General features: G+C 45.8%; 1 protein-coding gene across 1 annotated transcript; it reads right to left on the bottom strand.

Moving 5' to 3' along the window:
- Positions 1–607: 607 nt before the first annotated feature.
- SUPT7L (SPT7 like, STAGA complex subunit gamma) lies at positions 608–13,591 on the bottom strand. The gene is made up of 5 exons (XM_082214865.1): positions 13,576–13,591; positions 9,224–9,742; positions 4,935–5,259; positions 2,834–3,071; positions 608–1,135 (listed from the first exon to the last, which is right to left on the bottom strand). Exons 2-5 carry the CDS (start codon positions 9,634–9,636, stop codon positions 873–875), a joined length of 1,239 nt encoding a protein of 412 aa, XP_082070991.1. The 5' UTR covers positions 9,637–9,742; positions 13,576–13,591; the 3' UTR covers positions 608–872.
- Positions 13,592–13,632: the final 41 nt, after the last annotated feature.

Below are 13,632 nucleotides of genomic sequence, written 5' to 3'. Positions count from 1 at the left end.
ATGTGCAGGACTGGGTGAATTCTGCAATTCTATACAACTGCATGGGGCCCAAAGGTTAGGGCAGGGCTCCAGGCCTCAGAGATTTATTGTTCCTCCATATGACTAGCAGAAGACAAAGAAATATTTAAAAAAGGGGGGGTTTACTTAATCTGCATAATTAATAGAGGTCACAGAATTCAGCTTTTTCTGATGCAGAATTTAGGTTATGCTGGTACTCTTTTAAAGGGGAAAGTATACAAAGGCCAGCATGTATGTACATCTTATTTATCCAGCTTCGGCACAATGAAATTGAACCACAATTAGGAATAACAAAAATATTAACAGAAATTCAACATCTGGAACTTGTTCTTCCAAAAGATAAAGTTATGGTAGTCCAAAGAACTCCATAAATTTCACTTAGGTTGTCTTACCGATTATGGTTTCCACACAGATTCATACTGAACTCAAGTTTCTTCCAAATTTTCCATTTCTTAAAAAAGTCCATCTCACAGATTCAGTTTAAACATTCTGTCAACTATTTGTTGCAGGGTTTTTTGAAAACAAAAACCCAAAACAATTATTCTCACTATTCAGGTTACATCACAAATAAATGCAAGCACCAAACAGCTGTCTTGCTTTGTTTTATTTTGTTTTGTTTTTTAAAAGACACTAGCTGGATTCCCATTAGAATTCACTATGGAATGAACCAAATGTTATTGTACTGACACGATAAAAAAACCAGCTGCCCTGTTCTCCGCATCTGCCATCCAACCTTCTTCTGCCAAACCATCCAATGATACCACAATTGAGTTCAGGCTGAGGCTGCTCAGAGTCCTATGTGGCTCCTGGTTCCGATTCAGCAGGTTGTGCTGCCATCGCTTTCAAGCAAAAATTCACATCTTCTTCATCTTTTTCTTGCTGCGTTGATTAAAGACCGGTGATGATCCCATCAGGCTATCAGGGGAAGGAGAAGCATAGCTGCTTTCAGAACCGTCTGGGCTCTGCGGCATGCCAGCTTCACTCATGCCTGACATGGGCTCCTCAAACACGTCGCTGCCCAGGACCCCATGGTGCCCATGGACGTGGCCTTCCTCACTCTCTTGTGGCTCTATTTTCACCGGAAGGTTCCAGAGAGGGGAAGTGTTCACTTCGCCACCTAAAAGGCAGTTGGGGGCGGAGTAGAGAAAGAGAGAGACTTTACTCATCAGATGAGCAAAAGATACAAAACATAGATATGATGAAAACAAGAGACCATGTAGACTAGCTAGTCTGCATAAATAACATGTTAAGGAATAGGGAGTTGGCATATAAAAACTGCTAACACTTTACTCATGGAGAGCCAGTGTGGTCTAGTGGTTAAGAGCGGTAGTCTCGTAATCTGGGGAACCGGGTTCACGTCTCCGCTCCTCCACATGCAGCTGCTGGGTGACCTTGGGCCAGTCACACTTCTTTGAAGTCTCTCAGCCCCACTCACCCCACAGAGTGTTTGTTGTGGGGGAGGAAGAGAAAGGAGAATGTTAGCCGCTTTGAGACTCCTTAAAGGGAGTGAAAGGCGGGATATCAAATCCAAGCTCTTCTTCTTCTTATTATTATTATTATATCAGGATTAGGCAACGTGTGGTTGGACTGCAAATCCCATCTTCCATTGGCCATGCTGGCTGAGGCCGGTGGGAGTTGAAGCTGCACAACCTCTGGAGGGTCATCGGTTCCCCAGGCCTAGTATATATGGAAGGTTTCAGAAGTTTTGGTGAATTCTGAGGAGAAAGTGAACTAAGTAAAGAGAAGAGTGAACTGTGCTGAACCAGTGTACTCAATGGAGATTGGGCTGCTAATCCTGGAGACAAGGAAACGTCCAACAACAAAGGACAACGTGTTAAAAAGCCATTTTATCATCCTAAGACAGTGTAGCTTTAATGTGCTCGGCAACAGTACCCACTGGATGCCTGGTGGGACACTCTTCAGCAACTTGGTGAACAGCCTACAGAGCTTGTCAGGGAAAGAGCAGAATAATGGCATTTTTCATTGATAAGCAACAATCCACCATCAGAGAATCACAAGGCATTTTGTATACTTATAGAATGTTAGCCTCTTCCCTCAAGCAGTAAAGCACTAACGTTGAACTTTTCAGTGGAATCATTTGCATCCCCAAATGACTTAGGGATCCCTCGCTACATTTCACATTTCAGAGGCCATACACAAGAGCAATGAGCCCCAGCAGAACAAACAGACTTGTGTTTTCAAAGCCCAGTTAAAACAGAGCGGGATATCTAGACTCCTTTAGCTACATATGCAGCTAAGATTAAAGTTAATAGGAGAAAAGACATGAAATGTTTTGAGGGGGTTTAATTGGGTTTCTTAATTGCATGGCACAATGGATTCACACCAATAAAATTAAGTAGGCTTCACAACCATCAAAGATGAAAAATTATAAAGACTATTGCCCTTTGTTTGCTTAGCCTTTAGAATGGATTAACATTCCATTTTCAAACTTTATTTTAACTACTGCTAGGAACTTTACTAAATTTTATTGCAAATTTGAAGGCAGAAGGGTAGGGTCCAGTTCATCACCAACAGTTCCCTTGATTGTAGCAACATCCCCCCCCCCTAGCTTTATTCACCACTTTTTAAAAATCAAGAGGCTCAATGGACAACCCAACATGTGAAAAATGATGGAACTTCTAAACTAACATCCAAGTATCTCCCTTCTACTAGCACCATTACAAAGGCACTGCCTTCAAATGAGCCACACTTTGTAGCATTTTCTATTTCAAAACAAAGATCAACACAGCACTTAAAAGCATCTCAGTTTCCTCTTTTATGAGTCAAGGGTCTACCACGCAAAGGAACTATGTACCTGAGGTCTGCGGAGACACTTCTGCTTCCAGGTTAGCTGAGAAGCGCTCACTCTGAGCTCCAAGCACTCCCACAGGCAAAGACTGGTCCCCAGATGCCAAATCCCCCTCCAGCTCCTCACTCATGGGAAACGTGATGTCACTAACTGGCTCCTCTTTGATCTTCACGGGTTTCATGTCTTCTGCTGCCTTCTCAGGGTTCACAAGCTTCTCATACTCTTCAGAAAGTTGCTTGCTTACCTGTTGGTAACCGCATGGCAGAGATAAGAAGGTGTGGTTTGTGACAGAGGTGCATGGCATCCATCTCCTTCATGACCAGCTCACCCCTACCAAGGTAAATTGTCTGTGATGGAAGATGGAGCCTGGGCTGGGCTATGGTGGAGACAAAAGGCCTTATATTTCTCCCAGCATAGGCTTGCCTCCATCTACACTCCTGCTTGGATTGTGCAGAGTGGAGAGGCAATGTGTCTCTGCGCATGGAGTGCTTGGCTGCATCTACACTGTACATTCAAAGCAGGCTCATGCCTCATGCCACATGCCACTTTAAACAGTCATGGCTTCCCTCAAAGAATCCACAGAACTGTGGTTTGTTAAGGGTGCCGAGTTGCTCGGAGCCCCCTATTCCTGTCTGAGACCTAAAATACCCAGGCTTCCCTGGGGAAAAGGATTGACTGTTTAATTCTGAAAATTGTTGCCCTGTGAGTAGGTCTCTGAAGAACACTCAGCCCCTTAAAAACAATCAGATCCCAAAATTCTTTGAGGAATCCCCTTGCAGGAATCACATCTGAGAGGCAAGGCAAGTGTCTTAAGTCTGTGTCCCAGCATTATCTCAGTAGAAAAGAACATGTGAAGAATAGCCATCTTCCACTCTGGTGGCGCTGTGGTCTAAACCACTGAGCCTCTTGGGTTTGCTGATGGGAAGGTCAGTGGTTCGAATCACCATGAGGGAGTGAGCTCCCATTGCTCTGTCCCAGCTCCTGCTAACCTAGCAGTTCGAAAGCATACCAGTACAAGTAGATAAATAGGTACCGCTGCGGTGGGAAAGTAAATGGTGTTTCTGTGCGTTCTGGTTTCTGTCACGGTGTTCCATTACCCCAGAAGCAGTTTAGTCATGCTGGCCACATGACCCGGAAAGCTGTCTGTGGACAAACACCGGCTCCCTTGACCTGAAAGTGAGATGAGCGCCGCAACCCCATAGTCACCTTTGACTGGACTTAACCGTCCAGGGGTCCTTTACCTTTACCGTTTACCAGTAATATAATAACACCAAGGTCACACCAGAGGTTCACTGGTGCTGACTGGAATGGTAAGGAGCTCCAAAACTGTGACCTTGAGGTTCTTACAGTGAGGAAGGAGCTTTGGCCCTGTATACTTGAAGGAGCGTCTCTACCTCCATCATCCAGCCCAGACCCCAAGGTCCAGCTCTGAGGACCTTCTGGAGGTTTCCTCACTGTGAGACGTGATGCTACAGGGAACCAGGCAGAAGGCTTACTCGGTAATGGTGCCCGCCCCATGGAACGCCCTCCCATCAGATGTCAAACAGATAAACTATTTGACTTTTAGAAGACATCTGAAGGCAGCCCTGTATAGGGAAGTTTTTAATGGTTGAGGTTGTTTGTATTTTTAATATTTTGTTGGGAGCCGCTCAGCGTGGCTGGAGCAACCCAACCAGATGGGCAGCATATAAATAATAAAATTATTATTATTATTATTATTAGCAATATTGCCATGGCTCCTGTAACCCTGGAGAATTATAAGAAGCAGCTTTCAAGCAGCTGTTATTTTCACTCTCCCATTGGCTTCATAAATCTACACCTCTTTAGGAGAACTCCAGGAATCTCTGCAAACAGATATATTGCAATCTGCAGGAACGTACCCATTTGAGATAAAGCAATGGGAAGCCCCTCCAGGCTAGACATTTTCCCCAACAGAGAGCAATTCTTGCAGGTGTGCAGTGCAATCTATCCCCCGAGCTCCCGGAGCAATGAACAACTTCGCCTTTATCGATAGAGAAAACACATTCACAATTTCCCTGTACTATGAGAACCATGGGAATTAGCTCTCTTGCCTTGCTGTGAGCATACTGCTTCCTTCTCTTCTCACCTGCAGCATATAGCTATGATAATCCTTGATCCGGTGTTGCCAGAACTTCTGCAGAGAGAGCACACTGCCAATGCCCACTTCGTGGAAGACCTGCTCCATGACATCTGGGAAAGGGCTCTGCCCAAGCCGGGCTTCTCGGTCCACAGCAAAGCGCAGGAGCTTAGTGAACTTCAGGCAGTATTCGTGGGCGATGTCGGTCAAGGTTTCCAAGACACTCTCGTTGGCACACTCGAAGCCCGCGTGGGCCAAAATGGTGGCAATGGACTGGTAGAGAAGCTGGCGGCAAGAGGTCCAACTCAGCTCCATCACTGGCTCTCCTTTGCCTCTGAAAGCAGACAAGGCAGCAACCAAAAGACTTGGTGAAAATGGGGCTCTTCTGGCTAGCGTCGCCTGGGACAAAAATTTCAAGCATGCTTAATGTTCTAGCTAGCTTGAGATGGCTGGCATAAGACAAAGGAAACTTTTCTCCCCTGAGAAAAACGGTTTGGTGCTACTTCAAAGTTAGATTCTTTGAAATATATATAAATATATATATATATATATATATATATATATATATATATATATATATATATATATATATATAGCGCAAAGAGAACACGACTGCAAATTTCTCACGAGTTCAAAGTAAAGTGTTTGCTTTGAGGTACAATATGTAACTAGGGGACGCGGGTGGCGCTGTGGGTTAAAGCCTCAGCGCCTAGGGCTTGCCGATCGAAAGGTCGGCAGTTCGAATCCCCGCGGCGGGGTGCGCTCCCGCTGCTCGGTCCCAGCGCCTGCCAACCTAGCAGTTCGAAAGCACCCCCGGGTGCAAGTAGATAAATAGGTACCGCTTACCAGCGGGAAGGTAAACGGCGTTCCGTGTGCTGCGCTGGCTCGCCAGATGCAGCTTTGTCACGCTGGCCACGTGACCCGGAAGTGTCTCCGGACAGCGCTGGCCCCCGGCCTATAGATGTGAGATGGGCGCACAAACCCCAGAGTCTGTCAAGACTGGCCCGTTCGGGCAGGGGTACCTTTACCTTTACCTTACAATATGTAACTCCTGCAACTTTACCTCAAGGCAACACATTCATATTAATTACAGTGAGGTTCAAAACACCCTACTTTTTAAGGGGGTCTACACAGCTTAAGAATCTAGAGCTGAATTCTTTGTGACATTTTAATCCATGGATGACTAAATGTTTTGGGGGCAAGGGGCTGCATTCACCCATGAGCTGTTTGACAGGAGTGCTACAGCCACCCCACACTCTTACATGCAATCACACACCCACAGACAACACGCACCAAGCACACACAGGATACAGAGAAACACACACACACACACACACACACACACACAAGCCACCATGAAAACACACCCAGTTCATCAAGTGATCAATTTTATGACTAGGGATGGGATGATCTGCATCCCCAGTAGAGTGTTGGGATGGGCAGAAGTTTGAACAGTGTCTGCTTATTATTATTATTATTATTATTATTATTATTATTATTATTATTATTATTTGCAACTGCTACCCAAAATCACAGTGATCTTGGGAAGCCAGAAACAAATGCTGTTAGAAGGCCAGTTGGTCCCCCCAACTTAATCCGAAGTATTTCTAGACCAAACCCATTTTAGACTTTCAGCTCTAGTATCTTAACTATTTATTTATTTTATCTATTTATAGAAGTATTTCTATACTGCTATATCATAAAACAGCAGGGCAGTGCAAAGCAGTAAAGCCTTAAACACCAACAAAACAATACATGCAATCCTTAAAGTGGCTGGTTCATCCATTTAAACACCAGCAAAAGCCAGTCGGGATTTTTTCTAAAAAAATCTTCAAAGAGACGTCTGAAAGTCAGAAGTGAGGATACCTGCCAAATCTCTGCAGGAAGACTGAACCACAGCATGGAACCGGCAACACTAAATGCCTGGCTTCTAGTGGAGACCAGCTGGACCTCTGTAACACATGGGACAACTAACAGCACTCCTCTGGATGATCTCAGCGATCGAGCTGGGATGTAAGGGCTCATGTGGTCCTTAAGGTATCCTGGACCCAAGTTGCCCAGAGCTTTGTATATCAACACAATAACCTTCAATCTGGCCCAGTATTTATGTACACCTCCATGTTTCCACACTAGTGTTGCTAATGATTATGACGCCACGTCCGGATTTTTTGACATTTATGGCGTGGCAGAGGAAGCCTTCGTGCCTGGCTGAAGTCGGGTACGGACTATTACCTACTCAAGTATTTTTTTAAAAATTCTGTACCATGCAAACTCATGATCTGAAATGAGTTGGGCATCATCCAGGTCTGGCACTAACACATGACATACAGGGGTTCATGGCAGGGCCTACCCATTATGGGGGACAGGAAGTGTGCTGCTGGGAGCTGCATTCCATGCCCTTGAAATAGCCAGTTTCAAAAACCAATGGGGCTGGGTAACTGGGCACACAGCCCATAATTCCAGGTCAGGCCTGCCACCACGCCAACCCTCCAATTCTTACTACGGGACACAGTGCCTGCAGCAAGGGCTTGGGGAAGGTGGTATATGATTGGCATGGACTGGATCCCCCTTGTACTGCCAGCTTAACTGTACCATCCCACGTAAGTATATTGGGGGAGTGCTGTAGCTCAGTGGTAGAGCATCTGCTTTGCATGCAGAAGGTCCAAAGTTCAATCCCCAGCATCTCCAGGTAAGGCTGGCAAAAAATCCCGTCCAAGACCCTGGAGAGCCACTGCAAAGTCTGGGTAGACCAGGGGGCTCCCAAACTGTGGTCCATGGACCACCAGTGGTCTGTGAGCTTCATTCAGGTGGTCTGCAACATGTCCATATTCATATTTTTATAGTATTGCTGTTGCTTCTCTTATTTTATACACTGTATTTTATGGTTTTGCCATTTGAATTCCATGTAAAGCATGTGCTCTATCACTGATCAAATTTTGGCTGGCTGGGGACATTACTGGATAATGGAATTCCGCCATCTTCTCATTCTCATCTGGTTCTAAGATGTATAGACTACCCCCCTCAATAGAGTACAGTGACAAATCTGCCAAGCCTTATAAATCAGAGTTCAGGTTAATGAAGTTTCAGGCATCATAAACTGGGTCATTTTCTGTTTCGATCGCTGAACATGACAGGCAGGCTATCTGTCAAATGCCCCCAGCTGAAGTGATGAGAAGCGTTATTGAACATGAGGCAAGGCCTTCCCTTTTCTAAATAGAGAGATCCTGTGGTCCATTTCCTGTTTAACCAGCATGTCAAGGTAAAAGAATCTGGTGCATCTGGAAGCGGTGGAAGTTCACTCACATAAAATAATGGGCTGAAATGATAGGCCTTTCCAAAGATGAGCAGAATGCTCGACTTAAGAAGGCAAAGATTGCCTTCTCGCAATTGCCCCAATTTTATGAAACATTACACTGCTGAGCTGCATTTTCTAACCAGTGAATTACTGCAGAATTCTGTTATATGACCAAAGTGTCCTTCCAGGTAAAATAAAAGGTGGATGTTTCTGGATTTAAAGCAAGATTGAATTAGTTACTGATCCTGGTGGTGACGGGTGACCTCCAATGATTCAAAAAGATGGGGAGCTTTTTCTTTATTTCCCTTTTCTGATGTTGGCTCAGCTGTGCCAACTTCCCTCCTAATAACGCCTGAATTCTTCTCTGCATTGTGCCTCCCTTCCTTGGCCCGCCAGTGTAAAACAGCAGCAGTGTCAGCTGGACCTTAACCATCAGCACTTGTGTAAAACTGACAGCCCCTATGAGCGAGTGGTCAGCAAGCCTTGCCTTTAGCATTGCCAATTCACATCTGCAAAACGGGAGGGGTGGTCACAGGATATAACTAACCACCTCCATATCTGAGGCCCTGGGTCTCTAGGTAGGAATGGAACTCTTGGCAGGAAATCTTAACGCAACCCTTGATTGCCCATACAGAAAATAACCAAGGCTAGATACTTCTGAATAAATGCCCAGGAATATTGTTAATTATTTATACCACGATGGGAAAGCTGTAGCGTTCCATATATTTTTTAGCTGCAATTCCCATTGCCCATGACCATTGGCATGTGTGCATGATGGAAGCTAGATTCTGATAACATCTGAAGAGTCACAGGTTAGCCATTCCTGGTTTAAAATGTGGAAACACTGAGGGCCTATTCCACTAAACAGAGGGCTCACTCAGCAGTTTAAAAGAAGAAAATATTGAGCAGTGTAGAACACAGTAACAAGAAATAAATCTCACATTTGTGCGGCTCAGAGCCAAAGCTCACATGGCCAACCCCCAAAAGACCCCACATCACGCACCTGTAAAAGTCGCTTTCTGGATCGCTGTGCCGCAACTGAAACGGCATCTTGGGAATCTTGCTGTCGAGAGGCAGCAAGTCATCGGGGAGAGGTGGGGAGCCAGGGCAGGGGGGCAAAGGCTCGCTTTCTTCCATCTTGATGCCCTCCGCTTGCTGCTGGCTCTGACTCTGAGCCAGGGCAATGAGGCTGCGCAGCCGTCGGTTGTGCTGCATCAGCTGGATGGTGTGAATGGTGAGGCTGCAGGGCTCCGAGGGGATGTCCAGCATGGTGGTGGGCTTGGGCTTGTTGGCAGAAGGCTGGTGCAGCAGGGGGTCCTGGACCTCCACCGTGCGGAACTCTCGCTGGAGCAACTCAAAGGAGCTGCGGTTGGCTTGGCTGGACGAGACGGGGATCTCGCCCCAGTAGCGCAACATCTTGCCTGCTTCTTAGCACAAAAGCTGTTGAGATCACTTAAGGGACTCTCGCCGGAAGAGCAGCTACTCAGCAGGTCCTTTGCAGAAACAGGGTGGGCATTTTAACCTGGTTCGAAAGACAGGAAGAAAAATCCAAAGGTGTGTCATCAAAAGTTCTCCTTCACCATCCAAAAGCTCAACTGAGTAATAATGCAGCCTTCATCAGAAGCTGAGCAACATCTTCTTTAGGAAGTTATATACATACCCTACAAAAACAGAAATTGCTGTGAAAGTAGCCTTACAGAGGATCTATAGATTCCAACTAGTGCTAGAGACGGAGTTGGTGGAAAAGGCTGGGATGAGCTCAGGCTCCCCAATACTAGTGTGATATTGTATGAGAACCAAACCATAACTGAAAAAGCCATGACTCTGGTCACATTTAAAACTCCAGCGGGGGAGGGGGGGGCTCTAATGGGGTGCCTGCTTTTAACATTAAGAAGGTTTTGGGTAAGAAGCCTAAACCCTCTCTACACACTGCTGTTTTAGACACCATGGCTTCCTCCACCCACCTATTTTGATAGCAAAACCATACACTCATTGCTTCATGAGATATGCAAAGTAGACAAGAGAACAAATGTAGCTCACCCATCAAATCTGGTTTGGCCCTGAAACAAAATAGCTGTCAAATGACTGCAGAAATTCGGGAAACGCTCCTGGGGGCTCCGGCAGACCCCCAGTACCTCCGAGCGTCTCCCAATAGGCACGTCTCTGGAATGGCATGTCCCTTCACTCCAAAGTGCCCAACTGAAACACTTCTCTTATGAAAAGTGCACCCAAGTCGTCTGGCATCACGCAGCAAGAAGATAGAGACATCCGTAGATCTAAACTCCGTTTTATTCACAATATATACAGAGAGTCCATAATCACGGCTGTGCCCTTCAAACTCTGGCAGAAAACCGAAAGCATACAGCAAAAGTGAAAGTACAGTCCAATAACACTCTCAGACAGAAGATATAAGACCATTCCCACACTCTTCTCAGACATTTTATGTGATTTATACTAATCACACTAACCAGCATGGGATTGGGGAAAGGGGTGGCAGGCTAAAAGCTTGGAGGTGGCATTTCCCCCCATTGTCCAAAATGCTGAGCTGAGTTTCCCCAAGACACTGAGGTGCTTGCAGGATGGAGAGGAGGGGGGGGGGAGAGGATTACAGACGCAGCAGCTTCCAAATCTATTGTGCAAATTAAACACAGTACTGCAAATCTCTTGTTTCTCAACAGAGTGCAAATTGGATTCAGGTTACACCATCCATGGCTCACAGACGAAAAAAAGTCTCAAAACAATTGAAATGACAGTAGATTTCAATTTATTCATGCTCTATGTAAACTATTCAATTCAAGACATCACCAAGATTAAGTCCCACAAACAGCTTCTGTTATTTAGGTTAAGGCAGAAAAGAACAGAAGAGGAATTTGATTGTGTGTAAATCATTCCTTGGGTGTAGTTACTGAGTCCCTTTGCCAATTCCCCTTACAGGTGTTTTTTTTGCCATACCCTGTGGTTTCCTGGCCAAACACATTGCAAAACGCCTTCCAGCTCAATGCTGTGCACACTTCCCTGCATGTAAGCCCCAATGGAATACAGTAGGACTTACATCTGAATTACAAGGCATAGGATTTCACTGTTAGGCTATCATACAGAGGTTGGTATCAAACAGCTCAAACAAGGCAGAAGTAACTCCTAAGGGTTGTCTCAAGATTTGCAAGTACTTTTTGTGCATAACTGCAGGATTCTATTGATTTAATTCCGTCACAGCAAACTTCAATCTCCTTCGTATCCAAATAGGGCTGAGGGAGACTCCTGCCTGAAACCCTGAAAAACCAAAGCAAATACAATACTGAGTTGGCTGGACCAGTAGTCAGACTCGACATAAGCCAGCTTCCTATGTTCCTAGCTTTAATAAATGCTCACAAGCATCTGCTAGTCAATGCAGCCACTGCCAAAGCCATGCTGAATAGCTGAGAGGACGCTATTTCTATGTTTCATTGGTTTGGAATGTGTGTTTTGCCAAGGTTTTTTGGGGGGGAGGCAGGGGTTGGATGCATTTTTGAGCATCACTCCCCCCCCCCTGTGAAACTGACATTTCATTGTGCTTGATGTAAACAAAATCTGCCCTTTTTCCCTTATGGGGTATCCAAGAGCCCGTATGGGGTCCCTAAGTGGGTTCTCTATGGGTAGGAGAAATTAACAGAAGCCAACCAGAGAATATTGATAAGCAAAGCAGCTAGTAAGCCTTATCTTTATTAAGCTGTTGCAACAGGGTCCTCAACTCACCAGATGCAGGGAGGAGGAACCCAGAACAATGGTGTGCAAGCCCTTATATGGACTTTTGAAAGTGCCAGCCTGTAGCCCAAGATCACCCCCAAAACATCATACATACATCACAGAAAGGTATCTGAAGAAGTGTGCATGCACACGAAAGCTCATACCAAGAACTAACTTAGTTGGTCTTTAAGGTGCTACTGGAAGGAATTTTTTTTATATTTTGACTATGACAGACCAACACGGCTACCTATCTACTACTGAAATCACAGAAAGAGATGGTCCCCAGCAGAAATACATGGGGGGGGGGTCTAGAGCAGAATCCTGTCTGGCAGGAAACCTGTTAATGGTCACTGATTGGATTACCTGGGCATCCTAGCCATTCTTTTGTGATGATAAATACTTCATTCCTGAGTCCAGGTCACAGCCTCACCTTATTCACATCTTAAATGTGCCCTTAAGGCAGGATTTGTGAGCACAGAGACAATGGGGATGTTTTCCCATTTCCTCCCTCCTTGCAGAGAAACATTTGGTTTGTTTGGGAAAGTCAAAATGGTTTCAGAACTGTCTTCCTGTACTGTTTCAGGCATGTGGTTTATATATTTATGTACGTGTTTGCCTTGTACATTTAATTTCTATATTTGAGACCTTAAACTCTTATAATATGCTCATTGCCATTTCTTAGATTTCAAATGTGTCCCCAGGCCCCAAAATGGTGGGGACCCCTGGTTTAGATTGTATGCTTGGGGAACACCAGACAAAAAGAGTAGGTGGGGGCACAGATTCTCCTCAATGGCACATTTACATTTGAAAATGTTGCTGTGCAGCAGCAGGGTGCTTCTTTATTCGAATACATACAGTATGTGCTAAAGGCAATTCATTTTAAGAACTGCTTCACATATGAGAGCCGGTAGGTAGGTATCTGCACACTTCAAGTATTCACTGTGTTGCAAAAGTTGTGTCCTCATTTTAGGGACAGCTGAACAACACATACTAAAGAAGGCTCAGAGGGAAAGTGGGCTGACTTTCTAGTATAGAGGCAGGCTGCAAGAACGTTGAGGGTTCAAACAAAATCAACAACACGTGCAAAGTGAAGCAAACCTACCCCATGGTGGGAGTTACTCCAGGTGGAAAGGAGAGGTCGCTTGAGCGTGCCCAATAAATTTCCACTCAGGTAAAGGGTGCACAGGTTTCCTGTACACATACAGAGAGACACACACGCGGTCTTTCATAGGCAGCCGGGAAAGCCTTCTGCCCCCTTCTCAGTCTCTCGGATGACCACCCTCCAAATCATAGAACTGCAGAGTTGGAAGGGTTCTGGCCATGGAAGGAAACGGGTTTGACCGGGATGCCCACCACCAGGAGTCCTCCGCAAGAGCAGTAAGGAGCCCTGTGGAATCAAGTCAAAGGCCACCGGCGTGTCTGATGCCCCCCGAGGGTAGCCCACAAGGGCGACCTGAGTGAAGCGGTGGCGATGGCGCTCTCTCCCAGCAGCTGGCATCCAGAAGCATATCGCTTCCGACCCTCCATCCTTCTCTCCCCCTCGCTTGGCATAATAAAAAATGCCACATGGCTTTCCAGCCTTTAGGTGCGCACAGGCACACCCGCGAACATGCAAACTCGGGACCCACTTACCCCCGCGGGAGGGCGCGTGCAAAGGCCGAGCCCTCGAAGACGGTGACTCCCTTCCCG

Source organism: Podarcis vaucheri, assembly GCF_965113315.1.
Source record: "Podarcis vaucheri genome assembly, chromosome: 3".
Taxonomy (NCBI): Eukaryota; Metazoa; Chordata; class Lepidosauria; order Squamata; family Lacertidae; genus Podarcis; species Podarcis vaucheri.
The sequence above is the reverse complement of the archived record's forward strand: the minus strand, read 5'-3'. Positions and strand labels throughout refer to the sequence as shown.